This window comes from Camelus dromedarius, chromosome 3, assembly GCF_036321535.1.
Source record: "Camelus dromedarius isolate mCamDro1 chromosome 3, mCamDro1.pat, whole genome shotgun sequence".
Lineage (NCBI taxonomy): Eukaryota > Metazoa > Chordata > Mammalia > Artiodactyla > Camelidae > Camelus > Camelus dromedarius.
Genome location: NC_087438.1, coordinates 22,026,667 through 22,047,181, shown reverse-complemented (window position 1 = coordinate 22,047,181; position 20,515 = coordinate 22,026,667). Strand labels below are relative to the sequence as shown.

The window sequence follows — 20,515 nt, the reverse complement described above, 5'->3', positions numbered from 1 at the left end:
AAGAGAACAGATCACAAAAATGCTGAAAAACTGACATGATTGCCTTTCTTTTGTTTATAACAAAGTTATTCTGTGGACATAGTCATTAGATTACAGGTATGACCTTCCAGCTCTTTTGGGCTCATGTATTTAAAACACCCAATCCTTGGTAAATGTTTGTTCTTATATTAATATCTGTATCTGCTCAATTTGCTCTCAAAGACAGCATGCTCATAAGAGGAGCTATAATATAAGGCACATGACTAGGGTTATTACTGTCAAGATTCCAGTGACTGCTGGAATTTTCTGTAGTCAATTCATTATGTACTTTTTGAGGCCTTGTGATACGGCAGTGACGATGCCAGAGGCTGGGGCTACACCGACGTCCGGTGGTGCAGTCCAGGGGCTCCTGGTCCACCTGTGAGCAGATGGACACGGCTGACCAACGCGCCATGCGGGAGCTCAGTGCGCGGTCCTCCAGGAACACGCGAAGGGCCTCGGACCACGTCTAAAACAAGGACTCTGACGGCTTACGTTGCCCAAGTTCACAAAACTTATAACCCGCAGAGGTAGAGTTTGAACTTGGACTGACTTCAAAGCCACGAATACCTCAGGTGCCACTTTGTGACGCTGGGGCCCCTTATTACCTGTGCTCGCGGGGGGTGCCGCTGCGGAGGGTGGGCGGTGCTGTCGTGCGGGTCCCACGGTGGCTTCCGTCCCAAGAGCTGGCATTCCAGCCTGGCTCCAGCTCTGGCTTCAGCTCCGTCTCGCTCTTCCTGGGCGATCGGGGTGGTGTCTGAGGGGCTGCCACACAACCTCGTTAGGCCAGGTGGACAGCGGCGCCCCCCTTCCTCCGAGGGCTTTCCTGGCCCCTCCACAAGCGGAGGCGGCCCTGTGGTGCGGCGGAGGCCGAGGTGCAGGGAGTGCTGTGAAGGGTCTGGAAAGGAGTCAGTAGGTTGGAGACACTCACTCTGCCCCCATCCCCCCGTCATGCTCTGGCTGATTCATGAGGGACTTCTTTGCTCGAGGTCATCTACAAATAAATTAGCAATGTCAAAAATGGAAAGGAGAACCCTAGATTCTCTAAGGTAATTTGTAAGTCCAGGGGATAACAACTTCCAAACATTGCTTACATCAGAGGTTTAGCCTCACAAATTCTAGCTTTACCCACCAGCAGGCAGGAGGGGACGTGGAAGGAGTTAAAAAAGCTGCTTTGATAAAAAGGAGGCTTTAACTTCCCTGACCCCTGACTGCATGAGTACAAGTTTTAAAACTGTGACTAAATGGATGCTCACACCAACTGCAAGTCGAGTTTCAAATCATGAGTACCTCCACTTAAAAGACCCGTGACTTCTTTCCTTATGGGCAAGGACCTGACTTCTTTAAATAAAGTGAAATTGCACTATTCATGGAAGTACGGTGGAAGCTTACGTGGGGTTTAGGAAGATCAGTACTTAGGCGAGGCCTGGCAAGAGCAGCTGAGACTTGGAATGGCCATCACAGGAGATTCTAAGCAGGGCTGAGTTTGGAAATAACAGCCAATGTTTACCAGATGGCTCTTGTGCTAAGTAAGGGCTTGATATGCATTGATGTGTTAAGTTCTCTAGTTATAAAGGGGAAGCTGAGGCTCGGGTCAGGCAGCTGGAACTCGGAGAGGGGGCACTGGAGCCAGGCAGCACCCCTCAGCACTCTGCTCTGTTACACCTCATCTTGACTCTGGCACGATTCACATCACCTACGGTGCCAAGGCTTCCCAGCAGTGCTGATGGCTGATCGATCGTTTCAGACATCTGCTTGCTGCTGAAGAGTGTTTTGAAGTTAGAGACTTGGCAGGAAAGCTGGAGCTGGAGGTTGGCAGACTATCCAAGAAAGTCTTCAAAGGAAGTGACACCATACAGCCTCGGGCTTGCCTCTGCCTCTGAAATGGGCCCCTGCTTCCGAATCACAGGAACCAAACTCAAAGACACTAATGCACAGAATGCCAACTTACTAACTTGAAATAATGGTAAGATACACCCTTTCCATGAGTGACCAGAATGCTCACTGTTCAGAGAACTCTCTCCTGAGAATCAGGATTCACAGAAACCTCCTTAGTGTCACGATTACTTCATTTGTGGACCTCAGATGAGAATAAAGGAAAAGGATGGCACTGACGTTTGGAATTCCAGGAGGGTCGCAAGGGCTACAAAACCACAGAGGCAGTTCAGGACCAGTTAGTTCAGAAACAAGTACTTCAAAAGAGTGCTGCAACTCAGGACGGGCCAGGCCAGGACGTCCAGTCCAACAGTGGGCATTTACACAGACGGCCCTCACGTATCCTGAGCATTTCTGAAAGATGGCCAACAAAAACTCCCCGCGGTTCATGAAAGTGCTTTCTCTCAAGATGCATGAGATAGTCTTGTACTAAGAGACATACTGTGACTGCTGGCAGTACGGTGGATATACCGATAGCAATCTGGCACCACTACTGCTAAAGTAAAATAAAGATGTGGAGAGAACATCACAGAAAGAGTGAAGGACTTTGACTAAGAGCTCCTTGAGAATCTGGAACGCTTAGAGATAGATGTCTACAGAAAATACTTCCAGAGATTTAAAAAAAAAATTCCCTCTAGATACTGGGAAATATGTACTTGTTAATTATCAAAATTAGGGCCTAATCTTATGTTTAGGTCACATTTTTCAAAAAGCTGCTCAAAATCCCATTCCAAATATCAGTGATATCTGTATATAATCCAAAGCGTTGTACTGTGGTATTCCTCACTGGTACTCAGAACACAAATGAAGGATGTCTTAAACTGAGTATCCTCCTATTTGAAATGTGCAGAGACATAATTTACTAAGTTGGTTCTAGTCAACAAGTAGGGATTGAATTTTATTCCTCAAAGAGAATTACAGCATGAGAACTAAACAATCTGAATGTTCCTAAAGAGGAAACTGGTGCCCTTTTACTCAACCTCAGTTAAAACGGTGATGAGTCTCATCAGAGCTCATGGGAATTGTGATAAGTGACTACTAAACCAGACTTACAAGATCCATGCTATGAACACACCAAGATCATGTAGAATTAATTAGTGCTACAGTTTGGTTTTAAATCTTTAAAACCTCGAAACACATCTTTTTATTTATTTTAGCACACAAAATAATTTACTCATAAAAGTAACACCATTTACAGAAGCCTAATAAAATTTTTTCAAAATTTAAAAATAAACAATAGCACTATTTGCAATTCTGATTACAGGGACATAAAGCTTTTTGGCACATAATGTTTCATCAAAACGGAAGGCTGAATCAGTTTGCTTTGCTTTTCGCAACAGAAAGAAGCATATACACTATGGGCCTTGGGAAACCAACTTAGTGACAAGAAAAGTTTGTTGGAAAATAGAATCATTGGAGAAAGGGATCTGGTGCCATCTACTGAGTGGCAATGGTAATGTGACCTGGAGTATTAGCCAAGTTAGGAAACACACTAATTTTAGCCACATGCAACTCAATAGGTACACATGTGGTCAGGCCTGAAAAGTCACATGTAAAAAAATGAAAAAGACTGCTGTGTTAGGAATGAGGATTGATGTTTTTTTTTTCTTTAAATGCCATCCTTCCTTTTAAAGGAAAAGAAACCAAGTAGGTAGTTAAACAAGATTACTGAACACAAGGGATACTGAAGAGGGGGAGCCTTTGGCAAATAGTAAGTAAATGGAAAGGTCCACAATGAGGAGTGGCTCAGGCAGGGTCTCTTACTCATGGAGAGGCCAGTGGAAGGCAGTTATGTCCTTGGGTATTTACGGTGGATCAGAACTAAGGATTTACCTTTTTTCCTACTACTTCCATAGAAAGCTAGTTTATTTGAAAAAAAACTATCAACCCAGACTGCCAATAAGGTGGAACCATCCATAACGATGACTGAAGCCCATACTGACCATCTGGAGGCACAAAAAGACCCTAAGGGGTTTTTTTGATTAGCAAAGAAAAGTGACTTTTTGTTTGGTTGAATTTACTCAAATAGACCTCAACACCAACAATGCTGAGAGCACTCCCCAAGAGCTCAGCCACAATCCCAGAAGTCTCAGAAAGGCAGACTTCCTGCCACACTTTCATGGACTGGCAGGTTTGTTTTTTGTTTTCTTTTTGGTAGTAGCTTTTGGGAATGTTACTTTCCTATAAGGCCAGGTGGCCCTGATACTAACAGCATGCCTTAGTATTTCCCCCTCCCCTCGTAACACTTCTCACAATCCATACTTTGTTCTCAGCTGTCCCCCGAGAGGGCAGGGGCTTGTCTACTCTGTCGCAATCATATACCCAGTGCTTAGTTATGTCTGGCACATGTATGTGCTCAATAAATGTCAGCTGGCTGAGTGAGTGAATAAATGAACAAATCTCATACAGTCTAACCAACCTAGATGGAAGAGGGGAAAAGAGGAAAAAAAAACCCTCACATAAGTGAAGGCAACAGTGACGGAAAGGAAGAAAGGTGAGCAACAGTTCCATCAACTGTGGGCAGACTTGATGCCAAAAAAAAACTGCTCTCATTCAACAACTCATGAAATCAGTTTGGAGATTCAAAATACCTGAAAGATTCTAACTTAAAGTTAATACACAAACAAAGTGTTCTCTGGAAGACTCATTTGCAAATAAGTTAATGAAAACCCTGTTACTGCATCAAGATGTAATAAGGAGCCTAGTGTTTTTTCTGTTTCAAGATGGAGCAGACTCTGCTGAATACACCAGGTGAATGTCTAGAGCCCCATAGAGGGAGTGTAGCGCACTGAGGACTTTTTCTTGAATGGTGTCAACTTGCTCAGAAGGACAGTAATCATCCAGACTTGACCTGGAAGCAAGGTGAGAAAAAGAAAGGAAAAGAAAAACACACATAAATAGAATGAGATCATACTGCGCAGTGAGAAGCAGCCTGCATGTATTGATTTCGATGTAAAACAGAAACGAAGCTGTGTTGAATTTTGGGATAACAACAGCTGAAAGCTACTAAACGTTTACTCTATGTCATGTGCATTACATGAATTATGCTCTTTAACCTTGTCAGCAACTATGAAATAGGTACATTTACCATCCCTTCAAAGGAGTTTGGAACAGAGAAAGATTAACCTGCATGGGTCACATAGCTTGTAAGTGCTGGTGACAGGATGTGAAACCACATAGCATGTCTGCAAAGCCTCAGTGCTTAATACTTGACTGTTGTTTCCCTGAAAGGAGACGCTGCTTGGGAATAAATGGGGCTAATTATCTTAGTGACAGGACATCTTTCACATTCTTTTGTTACATGTACACTCAGGCTAGAAATCACAAGGGTAGAGGCTTTCTAACTGATTAAAGGGTTCTGCTTCTAAAAAACAATTTGTGAACTGCACCGCTGCACAAGACCATCCAGAGTGAAATGTGTGGATGTGCTAGTGTTGGGGTTAGTTTCCTAGGTAGCATTAAGGAGAAAAGAGCAAAGTGGGGTGGGGCAGGAATCCGCATTTTGGGTCTTTCTGGAATCACCAACTGCAACTTAAGTGGCATGAGGCAGTAATAATATTGCTGACAATTACAGCTGGATTAAGATCTAGAATGATTTTATCGGTGTCTCTTGGTTCTAGGCTGGGGTGAGGAAAGCCATTGGAAATCCCACTGGATCGGGGAACGGCATAGAAATCTTTACAGAAGGAGATGGAATTAGTTATCTAGTCTACTCCTTATCACAAATATTTTAGACCTAAAGAAATAATCTGTAAGACTTCTGATGAACTCATTTTATTCTACGATGATTAGGTTATTTTTCAGACTTGATGTAAACATTTAACACGTGATAGATGGTAAAGAGCTATTTTAAATTATTAAATACTATTTAACACATACATATGGATAAAGACCTGCTTTAAGAAAGTATAATATATAAAAGCTTATTTTATTAGCCTTAACAAATAAGGGGCACTTCAATGATTTCACAAAGATTTCTGGCTTCTTTAAAACATTATTACAGTGGTTCTGGATGGGAGCTACCCACTGGAGGGAGTTCTGGAAATCTGCAGGTACATTTTTGATTGCCACAACCACGATTAGGGAACCAGGGGAAGAGGGTGCTAGAGTGCTCGCATACGCAGGACAGCCCTGTCCTGTGTCCTGTGTAGTTTCCAAAGTCCACGGAGCACTTACATAAATAAACAAACCCGCTTTTAATTTTTTGAGCCTACAATTTAATACTCTTCTACACACGAACAAAGTATTTTTGAAAATGGATTAAATATGACCTAAATTTTCCAGGAATGCAAATACTCCATGAATTGAGGGAAGACTGAACTTTCAGTTCAGAACTTTACCAAGAGGCTGCTGTGACTAGAATAACCATGTCGCAACGGCAGTGCCGTTCATGGTATTGGGGCAACACAACCCACGATGTCTGCCTGCGTTTGTTAACTATTACGTTTAGTGACTCTTTGTAAAGACGTCAGTTTGTTGTGGCATTTATATATTACTTTGTTATTAATTACTCTCATTTCTCCTTTATGTTATGATTTTTATGTATATATATACATTATATTTATATTATATGTATAGGTAGGCTATAAACTAAATGTTTAGCCCCAAAATTCCTGTGTTGAAACCTAATCCCTAATGTGATTATATTTGGAGGTGGGGGTGTCTTTGGAAGGTGATTAGATCATGAGGGTGGAATCCTCATGAATCTGATTAGTTATTAAAGAGGCCCCAGAAAGCATCTTCACCCCTTCCTTTTATGTGAGGTTACAGGGAGAAGATGGTTGTCTATGAACCAGGAAGCAGGTCCTCACCAGACAGTGAATCTGCTGGTGACTTCATCTTGGACTTCCCAGCCTACAGGACCGGGAGAAATAAACTTCTGTTGTTTATAAGCTACCTGGTCTAAGATATTTTTGCTATTGCAGCCTGAATGGACTAAGACAATTATATCATCTAAACATTACACGTGATATCTACGTATATTTAAATTATATGTGCATGTAGATTAGATTACCTACGATTTTAATTCAGGATGGTAAAGGATTCACAAAATATTTGTCATAAAATATATAAATATTTTTTGCCTCAGCATTTGAAGTACTTATTTTAGAAACTCACAGTTCCATACAAAATGAGTCCAAAGATTAACATAGAAAAGAAATTTTTATTAAATTGGGTTCACTATTCAGCACATATTAGTATGTCAAATTTAAAACAAGGCAGCAGCTAAATTCATCTGTAGGATCCAAAAATGGGAATTCCTATGTTCAACTGAATGACATTGCCAATTTTGAAGACTAGATAACAAGAATTAAATGTGGTTTGCCAACAATCACTATAGGAAAGAGAAATTACAGCATCTGAACTTTGAGCTGAGTAGGTAGAAAACTGGTAAGAATGACTGAATTGGTAATCATTAGATTCACCTATGGAGGTTGTATTAACTTCCCACTGCCGCTGTAACAAATACCACAAACGTAGTGACTTAAAGCAATGCAAATTTATCAACTTACAATTCTGTTGGAGGTTAGAAGTCCTAAAATAAAGATGCTGGTAGGGCTGCATTTCTCCTCTAGGCTGGAGGGAAGAGTCTGTCTCCTTGCCTTTCCAGCCTCTAGAGGCTGCCTGCACTCCTTAGTTCAGAGCCCCATCCTCCATCTTCAGAGCAGCAGCCTAGCATCTTCCATTCTTCCTGATTCTGACCCTCCTGCCTTCCTCTTACAAGGACCCTTGTGATTACACTGAGCTCACCTGGATAATCCAGGATAACCTCCTCACCTCAAGATCCCTGAGTTAATCATATCTGCAAAATCCCTTTTGCCATATAAGGCAATGTATTCACAAGTTCCAGAGACTGGGATGTGGACATATTCCATGGACCATTATTCAAGCTACCACACTTACCTTGCTATTGTCACAAGAGTAGGTTTTGGTAAATTTCTTAGTACAAAAGATACAGACTGAATAAGATACTCAATTTCTTGTTCTGTGCTGATGTGGTGAGGAAGTTCTGAATAGTCACAGGTTAGACCAGCCTGGTGAACCTGAAAACAAGACAATTAAAAATTGCATAGTAAGGCTTTGTTGTTTTTAGAAGATTCTTTAATAGCCTTGCTGACAAAGTTTTAATATTTTTGTGGATTTGGACTGCTTTTTCCTTAATAGTTCCCATGCCACAGAAGTTACCTAGTCCCTGAAGTTTGGGAAGAAGTGGCCTGTATACCAGTTTGGGCCTGATGTTTTTTCTAGGAATACTTCTTTAACTACTTCTTTAATTTATGATTATAGATTCATTCAGTTTCTGCCTTTACTTGAGTCTATTTTGATAATTTACATTTTCTAGCAAATTATCTATTTCACCTAGATTCTAAAAGCTGATATAAACCTGTACATACTATCCTCACCTTATTTTTCTTTCAACACATTATTTTATTTACTTTTTAGACACATGCAACGAATACTACATTTAAAGCTTCAAGAGGATACAAGGGGAAGTCTTCCCTCTACCTTACTGAACAAGCAGTTACATTTTCTTGTGTATCCTTTATGTATAACCACATACTAATATTTTATACATGTGCTTTTAAATGTAGAAGACTGGTATTCCAGTCTTAGTTCTAAACCAAATATGCCTGAGAACTAGAAGCAGTTCACAGGCTGACATTTTGCAGCCTCTGCTTTAAAGTTCTGAAAGCTGGAATTCAAGTATGTCGTAGTTTTGCTTAGCATACGCAAATGCAAACCATGGAAAAACCCCCCACTAATCTGCTGTATTATTGAAGGCTCTGGATACACATCAAAGATTTAACTGGCAATGATCAGTCAATGTACTCAAATGACAGATTCTGCATGTTCTTTTCTACTAAAATGTTCTGACCTTGCAGTGACGGGTACGTCATATTTGATTACATAATGTGACTGAGCCCATGCTGTCCCTTCTCTCAATAACAATGTACAAAACCCCACCACCACCAGAAAATTCAGATGTAATGTCACGATTAAAATAAACCTACATGAAGAATGAAGACACATTCAATAATATCACATGAGCTCAAAGTATTTTAAACTCTAAATATCCTCTATCATTCTTAATAATTGGCATTAAAAAGAAGGGTGGGGGGAGGGTACAGCTCAGTGATAGAGTGCGTGGTTAGAATGCACGAAATCCTGGGTTCAATCCCCAGTACCTCCATTAAAAAGCAGACACAAATAAACCGAATTAACCCCTCCCCACAAAAAAGCTTAGAAAAAAAAAAAAAAAAAACCCAAACCAAAAAACCAAATCTACATGTTAAAAAAAAAAGGGTGGGTTTTGAATTAGTTTTGATTTAACCAAAACACTCTTTTGCTGGTATTTTTTTATTCCTATAAAGTTAGCATTAAATCAACATCTAAGCTTCAGTTCAAATGAAGTAGTTTGAACAAAAACACAGTTTACTGAAGTAACATAAACACCAAGAAGCAAAAGAAGCAGAAGACCTGGGGCCTGAACTCTGCCACGAAATTTGAGAAAAGGTACCTAAATTTCAAATGTGACAATTTGTGCCTCAAAGGCTGCAAAATGATATAAAAATAAAAGAGATTTTCATTAAAGGCATCCTCGTTTGCTGCAGCATTCAGATCACTGCCGGCAAATGAAGTTAGTTACACCAGCTAATACAGTTAAGATGCACTTGCCACAGTGCCTTCTTTTTTCTGTCTGGTGTTTACAATCTGGTTTTCCAGAGTGAGGAAAGAAAGAAGGAGGAAGGGAATATAAAAATGAATCAACAAAGAATGAACAAATTTCAAAATTGTATTCTTTCTTTTCTCTGGCAAGGAGAGATCTGACCACAGACAAAATAAAAAAACACACAGCATTTTTGCTTCATACATAAAATTGGCAAAAGCATCTTTTTCCTGGAAAACTTTTCCAGTGTTCTGGCTTGTAAAAACTATGTATTTTTTCATTTCTTAAAAAAAAAAAGTAATCCATTCACACTTTCCAGGAAAACAAATAAAAGTGAATCACTTTAACAAAGAGCACATGTTTTCTACCAAGAAAAAAATGCCTTTCTTAAAGGGTCGATTTTATGCTTCAGTATAAATATTTACCATTTCATAGTCTGGCGCTTCCATCCGTTTTTTCAAACTCTTGACAAGTGGAACCAGTGATTCCATTCTGGAAAAAAGCCACCCTCAATTAAACATTGCACCACCTCAACTAAAATCACAGTAGCAAATGATACATTACACTTAAAATTTACCATTAGCAATATGTTTCATATGATGCTTGGGAAATGAAAGATAAAGTTATTCACATATCATCTTAAAATATTAAGAAATAAACATTCCCTGCTGTTTTCTTAACTAAAAATTACAGTGCTAAATATTGAAAATTAGCACCCAAGAAACTGAGATTTTCTTCTTTAAAAATGGAAGTTCTACTGTGACTTTAAAATTTATTTTGAACAGCAAGAAAACTAAATGCCTTTAGTACACTGTGATAAAAAAAAGACAGTTTCCTGAAAGTCTAGAAGAAAAAAAAATAAGGACGTTTACTGACATACATAGTTGTAACTGGACAAGTTCTATACCATTTGATATAACAACAATGGTGGTTATAAGTTATTTAATTTAGGTGCAACTTTTTGGAAGCCCTAATTAATTACTGTTTCTAGTATTTTAATGTCCACTCATTTGCTGGAAGGAAAAAAAAATAAAGAAGAAAGGGAGACATGGAGGCCTGTCATCCCATTACCTCCTTGTTTTCATTAATGACACTTTTTGGGCTTCTGGACCCTAATCACCCACCTCCTCTATTTCTTAGGAATAGTGATGACTCCTTCATGCTACAGGGTCTGGCCCTTTAGGGGCGTGGTAAGTCTGGGGAGATTTTCCCTGCTCTCTTACTTTTCCTTTGTGCTATTCTTTTTTCCCCCAGTTCCAATCAGTCTTAACTCACCACTGCTGCGGCTCTGTTGTTTCTTCATGTCTGCGGCAGAAGTGCCTGCAGGTGGTGAAGTGCTAACTGGGGATGCTGTGCAGGCTTGGTGGGTGTCAGTGGAAGGTGGCCCCATCGATGGGCTAGATTCAGGATTCTACAGTTGACAGGCTATTTGTTTGTTTTGTTTTGTTTAAGTTTTATACTTGGCTTGAGACTTCACAAAATCACAAATTAGCAGGTACTCTTCAATATTCCCGGGAAGAATTATGTTCTGTGACTAATTTCTAAATCTCTCTCTTCCATCACTATTTCCAAAAGGAGGGAATCAGTTTTAGAACTAGCTCCCTCTACTGAAGAGAAGCATTAACTTATGTTAAAGTGCCTGGTCCATTTTGCTGGTATGATTACTACTACTCGGGCTTATTCTTCCATACCACTGCTTTCCTTACTGATGGTAAAGTATTGTATTGGTATTTCAGATACGTTTCTGAATATTTTATTTTTAAGTAAAAATTGCACTGAATACTTTGAGTAGGTAATACATACATATAGCTAAAGAAGATACTAATTTTTAAAAAGCAATCTAAGTAGCAAATTTAGCAATATATTTAGGATTAAAATATAGAGTTGGAGAAAAAAAAAATTGAGGTCTTACCCAGGATTTGAAGCCCATTTCTGTACAGTTTCTTCATCATCACCATCACACAAATCAGCAAAAGCAGCTTCTAAATCTTCTAACTGATGAATTCGAGTATCAACACAATCTACCAAATCTTCCTTCAAACACATTGAAAAGCTGAGATTATAGTTATTCGTTCAAAATACAAGTGAAATGCCATCACAATGAAAATCTCAGTTCAATTAGTTAAAACATGATTTTCAAGTATGAATTATGGGCTTCCCCAAGAAACACACACAAAGATTTTGGACCATTGTTTGAGAGTTCTCTAATATCATGTAAGATACAATTAGATATGTGAAAAATAGATAAAAAGAGAAACAAATGGAGGATACCTCTGTCAGGTTGGTACCAGGCTTTTTAAATTGGTACAGCTCTTGTAAGATTTTATACTCCTCCTGGAAAATAAAACAAAACAAAAAATTCATATAATGGAAAGAAAACTCTTTTTTTCAAACATATGCTTGAAGTAAAAAATAGCTGTCATATAAAAACATCTTAGATAATAATTTAAAGGCTAGTCTGGGAAAATCAGGCAAAATGTATCATATTTCATTGTACATATTATCATTTCTTTAGGGTAACTCTTATCCAGCTAGGCATGACAAGAATGTATAAGAATCAGCTATGGAAGAAGACTTGATGGCTAATAGGTAATGAGATGAAAGTATTTCTAATAATATTCCACTTCATAAATGGATACATTCTAGGACCTAAACAGCTTTTAGCTATTCATTGGCAATATGCACATCTTTAATAACAACAGTAACAAAACTCTCCTTGTTGACTTTGTAGCCCTTTCCCTAGACACAGAGGAGAACTCTGGAGTACAAAGGCTGTCTTGCAGGAGAGGATGGACTTTGGATAGAATGGAAAGATTCTGTGGGAAACTGTCTTCCCTCAGTTAGCACAGCTGGACAGCCCCATTATAGGCAAGTATATGTGACCCCAATAATTCTATTTAGGAGCAATAATCCTACTGTCAGGAAGAGGTTATAGGCAAAATCTAAAGTTCCTTAAGCATGATGCTGTGGCACTGTCTTCATCATAACAATCCTATGAGTTGGGTATGATTATTATTTTGATTTTATACTTGAAGAAATTGTGGGTCAGAAAGGTTAAGTAAGTTATAAGGCAATACTGATGTAAGTACTGACAGACGATTCATCTTACAAACATGATGTAAACTTATGGTATTGATAAATATAGTACAGTACTGTAAATGTATTTTCCTTAACATTTTCTTTTCTCTAGCTTACTTATTGTGAGAATATAGTATGTAATACATAAAACGTACAAAACATGTGTTAATTTACTGTTTATGTTATTAGTAAGGCTTCCAGTCAACAGCAGGCTATTAGTAATTAAATTTAGGGGCGTTAAAAATTCAAGCTATATGTGGCTTTTTGACTGCACAGGGGGTTGGGACCCTCAATCCCCTTGTTGTTCAAGGATCAACTGTAAATTCTCAAATCTCTGCTGTTTTTAATCAGTACCCACTAGAGGTCTTTGATAATTTAGATACATCACAATGGCTTCCGATACGTATACAGAACAGGATTGTGAAGTACAGTATCATCATCACCGTCAATCAAGTACTGAGCTTAGGGAGAGAAAAGACAGTTAATTTGAATCCCCGAAAGAACAGACCTGGAACAACCTCCCAAATATTACGGTAAGCAGTTACATGTACCCATAAAATGCGCCTGGGAATCGTCACTGGGATCATGAATTTATCATAGACCATTCCATCTCAGATCTGTGCACACTAACATTGTCAGTGACAGGCATTTGAGATCTGGTGAGGTACCCTAAGCATCACAGCTACAAAGAGTGTCTGTGTAATCGGGCACCTTACTGTTTAGTGAGAAATTTGTCATATAGGGTTTTATATACATAGAATATCCCGGGAAAGATATACCAAGAAACTAGCCACCGTATTTGTTTGTGAGGTAAGAAATTGAGGGAATGGGGATGGGGTAAGAGAGTGAAATCCTTTAACGTGTACACTTTCTTGTACCACAGTTGACCATGGAATAACATATGGGTTTGAACTGTGCGAGTCCACTTACATACAGGGTTTTTTCCAATGGTCTGAGGTCGGGTGAATTCTCAGATATGGAATCACGGATACTGAGGGCCCACTATAAAGTCATATGCAGATTTTTGACTGTGTGGAGGGTTGGTGCCCCAACCCCCATGTTCTTCAACCATCCACGTACACATTACCCCAATTAATAAATGCAAAATAATGAATATCATCTAGAGCAGGGATTAGCAACCTATGGCCTCCAACCTGTTTTGTATAACCCTCCAGTTAAGGATGGTATAGACAATTTCAAAGGGTATAAAACCAATAACAAAGGAGAATATGTGACAGAGACCATATGGGGCCCCCATAAAGTAATTGCTATCTGGCTGTTTGCAGAAAGTTTGCTGATCCCTGACCTAGAGAAATGCCATGCAATTCTCAAGATCCACGTTTTAAAAGTACTGCGTTTACCTGAGTGAACATTTCTTTGAAGGGATTCTTGACTGAAAAAAAATCTAAGTCAATGTCTATAATGAATGCATCCCCTTTCTCCAAAATTTCCAGAATCTCTGCAGTGCTGACTGTAGTTTGGCATTCCTGGCTTTCAGAGGAACATGAACATGATGGTTGTAGACAAGTCTGGTCCCTTTTCTGCGTCACTGTGTCCTTTCCCAGTCCTTCTGAATAAGAGTCACCATTAGTAGAGGCAGTGTCTTTTGCGTCCTCCAGTGATAGCTTTGGCTTCTTAGCAGAAGACACTATATCATTTTCTTCTTGGTTGTTACACAGTTTATAAGGTTTTACCATAATTACATCCAATTGTAAAGGTTTTTGGTTCTCTAGCTGGTCTTCAGTTACATAAAGACCATCACTTAGGAAGTAATGATCTGTACTTGTAACCCTGGATGAGAGGAAAACACTGTTTTAGAGATGAATGGACAAATCAGTCTCAACATTTCAGACAGAATTTCAGTAATGTAAGAAAGGACATATTTGGTAAAAACTAAGAACTGTCTCTGATAGTTGCACTTCCTATTCTTCTATGGAAACAGGGTTCCCCAAATTTTTCGCTGGGCACACAACTGCCCAAAGTAAAGACTGAATTTCATAATCTATGTTGTAGGTTAAGTGTGGCCATCTGACTGCATTCTGGCCAAAAGCTGTGAGTGGAAAAGAAGCAAACAGAGGCTTGCTCTCCCCTTCCCAGTAACTGGCATATGAACATGGTAGCAGCAAGCCCAGCCTGGACCATGAAGACAAAGGCACTCCAGAGATGGTGGTGCAAAAAGATAGAAGAAACAGAGGTTCCCCAAACTGCAGGGCCGTCACAATGGCCCTAGACTGTGTGTGGTAAACTGTAACATGAGAAAGGAATAAATGATCTTGTGTAGCCAGTGCACTGGATCGCTCTCAAACCAGTGGAAACTGTGTCCAAAAAGTCACCTAAGAGAAAGATTATACTTGGAAATAACTTCTCTTAATAGAAGCTCCCTCTGACATATTTCAAAGTATCATTAAATTTTATATAACTGTAACATTTCAATATGAAAAGCAACTTTAAAAAAATCTTGTGCATGTGTAGAATGCATTTCACAAGTTACAGATCCCTGATTTTAGACATATTAGCATGCTTTTAGCTTCTCAATTATATTATGTCTCAGTAAATACCTTAAACAGTGAAACCAAATGCTTCTTCCAGAGGTAGGCTCTATCCAATAAAAATAATGGTTAATATTTATTTCCCACCCATCCTCTTCCAATATTTACAGCCTTAAATTTAAAAAGATATAATTTTCCAAGAAAAGATTAATGACACAATGAAACTAATGTCTAGGCTTATTAAAAACTGTACCATCCTAAGAATGACAAAGGTGGTATCCCCAACCTAAATCAGTATTTTTCTTTAATAATGAACATTTTATTTTGTTCGTATCCGTACAAACACACACATACAGCTCAGACTGTATGCCTATATGATTGTCTCTTCCATAAATTTTTACTTGAAGGATTAATTAAAATCATGAGATAATCAAAATCTTCCTAATACTGTTATCACACATTGAATTTTAAACATCTCTTTCAGTTTGCCCAAAATTATTTGATTTTGCAGAAATCTGTTACAGGTTAAATAAGGCCTAATCACTGAAGTATTCAATAAAAACCCTACCACTCTTTCATATAAACCAGTATTATACATAATACTTATTATATGTGGAGCCCTATTCATTTATTATTATATCTTCAATGAAAACAATTTTTATTTATACATAAGAAAAGTTATTTGTGCCATTGACAAGAACATACAACAAAAGTTAATTGTATCATTAAGGATAAATTAGAGATAAAAATTATCATTTTCAGTGAGAAAGACTGTATTTCATTTTCAATGTATTACCATTTCATCCCAGTATCCTTCAGGTTCTAGAAAGTTATGATTCCACTGCTTAAAACAATCACCTCATAACAAGAGAATTTATAAAGCCAAGAACTTTCTGATTATTTCTAAAGATACTATAGTATTACAAGACACACAAAACATTGGTTAAATAGTTTATACAACAAAAAAAGCTGCACATACAACTCCAGTCAGAGATGCTGTTATCTAAATCAGATTAAGTAATTATCTCTAGCCAATCATATCAATAAAATTAAAACCCTAAGTCTACTTTTCAGCCATTGAATTTATGAAAAAAAAAAACCAAAGTGAGATAATTTTGCTTTTTCACTGCTGTTAAATTCAGCAGACAAAAGTTACAATGGAAGGAAATAATAAAGTGTAGCATTAAATATATAAATCTATAAGGTACTTTAACAATGTAATGGAGTTAGTCATCAATGGAGCCAGAATTGCAGATGGTCAGGTTATTCAAAAACCAATTTGACCAGCAACAAAATACAAACGGTGAGCGAAAAGGTCAAGAGACTTGAAAACGTGTTCCTGGTGTTTCAAGAACTCTTTTTGGAAGAGATGAGGGCTAATCTGACCCCATCTGTGTGTAGAGATACTTAAAAGTTATTACAGGGACCCAAAATCAGATAGAAGCATTCAATCCCTTTCATACTCATAAATATGAGGAAACTACCTGATGGTTGTGGTAGAAGTGTCTTTGCCTACTAAAAAGTGATGCCTGCCCTCTCTGATTTGCTGAGCCCATGTGGGATGAAGCCATATTACATGAGAAAAATGTCCAGCATAAACCGCAGGCATAATCCAATTCTCAATACTTAATTCTCTGGAAAAGAAATAGAGAGGGAGTATGAAAATTATTAGTGAGTGGTTTTTTCCAGGTGTAATTTCATTCACAACAGTATTTTAAGACTACAGGTCTTAAAAGTGTAGTCCAAGGACCCTGGGTTGGGGGGGAGTTCCTGAGACTTTTTCAGGGTGACCACTAGTTCAAAACCATTTTCCTAATAACACCAAGGCACTATTTCCCTTTTTCATTGTATTGTATTTGCACTGATGGTACAAAGCAATGGTGCTTGATATCCCAAGATTAATCAAGGCCAAGGCACCAAACTCTACCAGTCACTGTATCTGTCACTACTAAGCACAGTGTCCCCCACGCCCAACCTAAGCCAGTTTGATGTGAGAACGTCCTTCATGATTTTATTAAAACTTGATCCTGATTATAAATTTTTAAATAATCTGTGTGGCAAACTGGGATGTGCACAGAAAACACCTCTACTACATACTTTGAAGTACAGCGGTTGTCTCGAGGAAAAGCACTTGTAATTGAATTACAAGCTGAATACTATTTTTCTTGAAAGACTGACTTATAAACCATAGTTGTTGAGACTTGAATCTGAATTGCTGGCTTCTACATTCCAACTAAGGTTTAAGAAACGACCACTTGTCAAGTTTGTCAAGTTTGGGTATAGTATTAGAGAGTATTCACATTTATCTGAAAAGCCTATGAAAATACTCTTCCTGAATTTTCTTCATATAGTTCCACCAAAACAACATATGGTAACTGACTGAATGTAGATATGAGAATCCAGCTGTCTTCTACAAAGGCTGAATAAAAAGATCCACACAAATTTAAACACTGTTACTCTTCTAAGTTTTTTTTGCTTTAGAAAATATATTTGTTTCTTGTAAAAATATCTTATTTATATTGATATAAAGGTCTATAATTTTGAAATGAATTAATATTTTAAACATTCACAATTTTAACTTCAAATATGGTAAATATCAATAGATATAACTAACCCACATTAGGAAAAAACTCAAGAGTTTTTAAGGGTATAAGGAATCCCAAGACTAAAAGTTTAGGAACTATTATGCTACAACTAATTGTACAGTCTGTATGCCTGCTTCGTAATTCTTTTCAATTTCTAAAATATAAAACCTCTAAATATAAAAGACAGTATGGACAATGGTAGAACTACCACATTTCTTTAGAAATTAGTGCTGAGTTGTGGCTTCAGAAAAAGTCACCTAAAAGAAATATAGCAGGCTAAAATTAATTCACACAAGCATCTATCTGTTAATTTTACATTAGAACAGGAAAATTACAGCTATATAACTTTTTATACTGTATGAACAGGCAACATTATAAAAAAATACATAAGAGATAGTGACAGAATTTCAGGGACCTTTATTACTGAAGAGAGGCTAGTAAGTCATTATTTAGAGATATACTAGGTATGTCCTTCCTAAAGAATGGAGTACAAATTACTAATTTTACTTGCAAGTCTATGATTCTATATAACAGAGTCAATAAGACTTGTGGCCTGAAAATAAATAAATTGGGAAGTTGGAGGGACTTAATACTGGAAGGACACACAAATTAAAATACGTGTTGCTTATACAATTATTGAACCATGTGTTTAAGACACATTTTCTTGGGCCTCAGTATCTAGACTTCTAAAGGGGAGAGGAAGGGAGAACTGGCTCAGATAATTTCTAAAGTTTCCTCTACTTCTGAAAGTCTGTCTGCTAAAGCAGAGGTTGGCAAACATTGGCTGGGCCACCTGTTTTCATAAATGAAGTTTAAAGGGACCACAGCCACTGCCACTTGTTTAGGTAGTGTTTACAGCTGCTCTGACACTACAAGCGCAGAAATAAACAGTTGCAACAGAGACCGTATGGCCAGCAAAACTAAAATATTTACTATCTGGCTCCTTAAGAAAAAGTTTGACCATCTCCATTAAAAAGGCAAACAAAACAAAAGCAAAACTCATGAGTTTAGCAAAGAACTATCTCCCTTAATTGCTTATTATCTACCGCAAAATTGTATTTCAGGCACATAAAAGATCACTAACAAATATCACATATTACCCAAAAAGTGTTTCCTTATCAAACACTGTGTCAGCTGGCATATTCACAGGAATAAGGAGGTCTGGATGTGAATCAAAATGCACAAAACTTATATTACTTGCAGGAAGATGTTTTGAGCCAATGGCCCGGTATATAAAAGGCAGAACCTGTAAAGACACATGACATTCACAATTGGCACTGAGATCATGAGCATACACTTAACTGCAGGCTGGAAAACGATGCTAACATAACTAACTGCACATAATCTAAAGCATACCAACTCGTTTAAAAGGAGGAAGATACAAACTTTGTTCATTGTAGATGGTCTAGTTAATTATCTCAAGCTTTATTTTTTTCTCAGAACTTTTGAGTTACACCTCCAAAGGCTTTAATGGGCATCTTTTACAGGCATGTTGCCCCCACCACAAACTCAAAGATACGTGGGGAAACAGACAAGCGGTGGCACTCAGGAAAAAAACAAAAACAAAAAAACAACTCCTCGTTAATACACATTCTGGCATGAGAAATGTGTTCAAGCTACCCAGGGTCTCTGGACCTTTTCCATACCTTCAGGATAGTAGTGCTGGGCTGGGTGGTCTGTTCGGCTGTAGAGTTATAAGTCTAAGACTGAATTTGAAACACTGCCTAACCCACACTTGCTTTCTCTGAGACCCATACACACTATCACACCACACACACACACAATCTCTAGGTCCTGAGAAATCCAACTTCCTTCTTATTCTCTTAACTGTATCCATCCATAAATCCGGAATCACCCTCTTGCTCTTTAAATCCAAAGACCTCCCAAGCTTATTAATGCTATTAAAAAAAAAAAGTCTTAGATCCACGGGCCTGCCTCGTAGGCTTCCAGAAGTCTAGATTAGGGCACCATTTTTTTTGGCTAAAATAACACTACTATAAAAACAAAATACCTTTAGTGTTCATATACGCGGGGCACCGTGTGAAAATATTTATGCACACACTATGCACACAATAATACTCCTAACGGCTCTAAGAGTGCTACTTCGTCCCCATTTCAGATGACAGCTCACATTCTTAATAGAAAGTCTCCCACCTATACAGCAGGACTGTGACGGAGACGCCGGCTGACAGAAGAAAGCCCGCGTTAATGTGCAGGTTAAGGATGCGGGGCTTTGCAGTCAGCCTGCGTTCGAATCCCGATGCCACCGGTTGTTGGTTGTGGGATTCTGGGCAAAATGCGAGGGTTAAATGAGTTGCCCGACACATACAGCGCCTCATAAATGTCAGCGCTTATTCCTCCAAGCTAGCTGGTTCGGTATTTTCCCCACAGCAATGCAATTCGCGCAAACTTATTCTGGTTAACTCTCCGGTCTCCTATGCCCAGGCTCCGTCGCCCCCTTGGTCCTTGCGTGAATTCCGCCCCAGCGCCCGACAGCCGCCCGCTCACCTCCTGGTGATCCTCCACCACCCACACCGGGAGCTCAGGGTAGCGCCGGAGGCGGGCGCGCTCTCCCGCGGACTCGCTCATGTTTTCGCGCCCGGCAGCGCCTCAGTGAGAGGGAGGCGCGGGGCGAGGACCCCGGAATGCCGGCTGCGGTCCCGCCGCCTCTCCCGGGCGGAAACGCGCGCTCACCCGGTTGCGGTTCCGGGTTGGAGGACGTAGGGGTTAGGGGGAGGGCG

At 38.9% G+C, this 20,515-nt stretch overlaps 1 protein-coding gene across 3 annotated transcripts; it reads right to left on the bottom strand.

Moving 5' to 3' along the window:
* Positions 1–36: 36 nt before the first annotated feature.
* Positions 37–20,466, bottom strand: C3H5orf22 (chromosome 3 C5orf22 homolog). 3 transcript variants are annotated; one of them, XM_064479782.1, is made up of 9 exons: positions 20,283–20,466; positions 18,875–19,020; positions 16,674–16,823; positions 14,062–14,491; positions 11,894–11,956; positions 11,535–11,656; positions 10,048–10,114; positions 7,858–7,997; positions 37–4,804 (listed from the first exon to the last, which is right to left on the bottom strand). In XM_064479782.1, the coding sequence occupies exons 1-9, from the start codon at positions 20,361–20,363 to the stop codon at positions 4,672–4,674; spliced, it is 1,332 nt and encodes a 443-aa protein (XP_064335852.1). In that variant the 5' UTR covers positions 20,364–20,466; the 3' UTR covers positions 37–4,671. The 3 variants fall into 3 exon arrangements, with proteins under 3 accessions (XP_064335852.1, XP_031299442.1, XP_031299450.1); XM_031443582.2 differs by lacking the exon at positions 16,674–16,823 and having other exon boundaries at positions 3,060–4,804; positions 20,283–20,457; XM_031443590.2 differs by lacking the exon at positions 18,875–19,020 and having other exon boundaries at positions 3,060–4,804; positions 20,283–20,354.
* Positions 20,467–20,515: the final 49 nt, after the last annotated feature.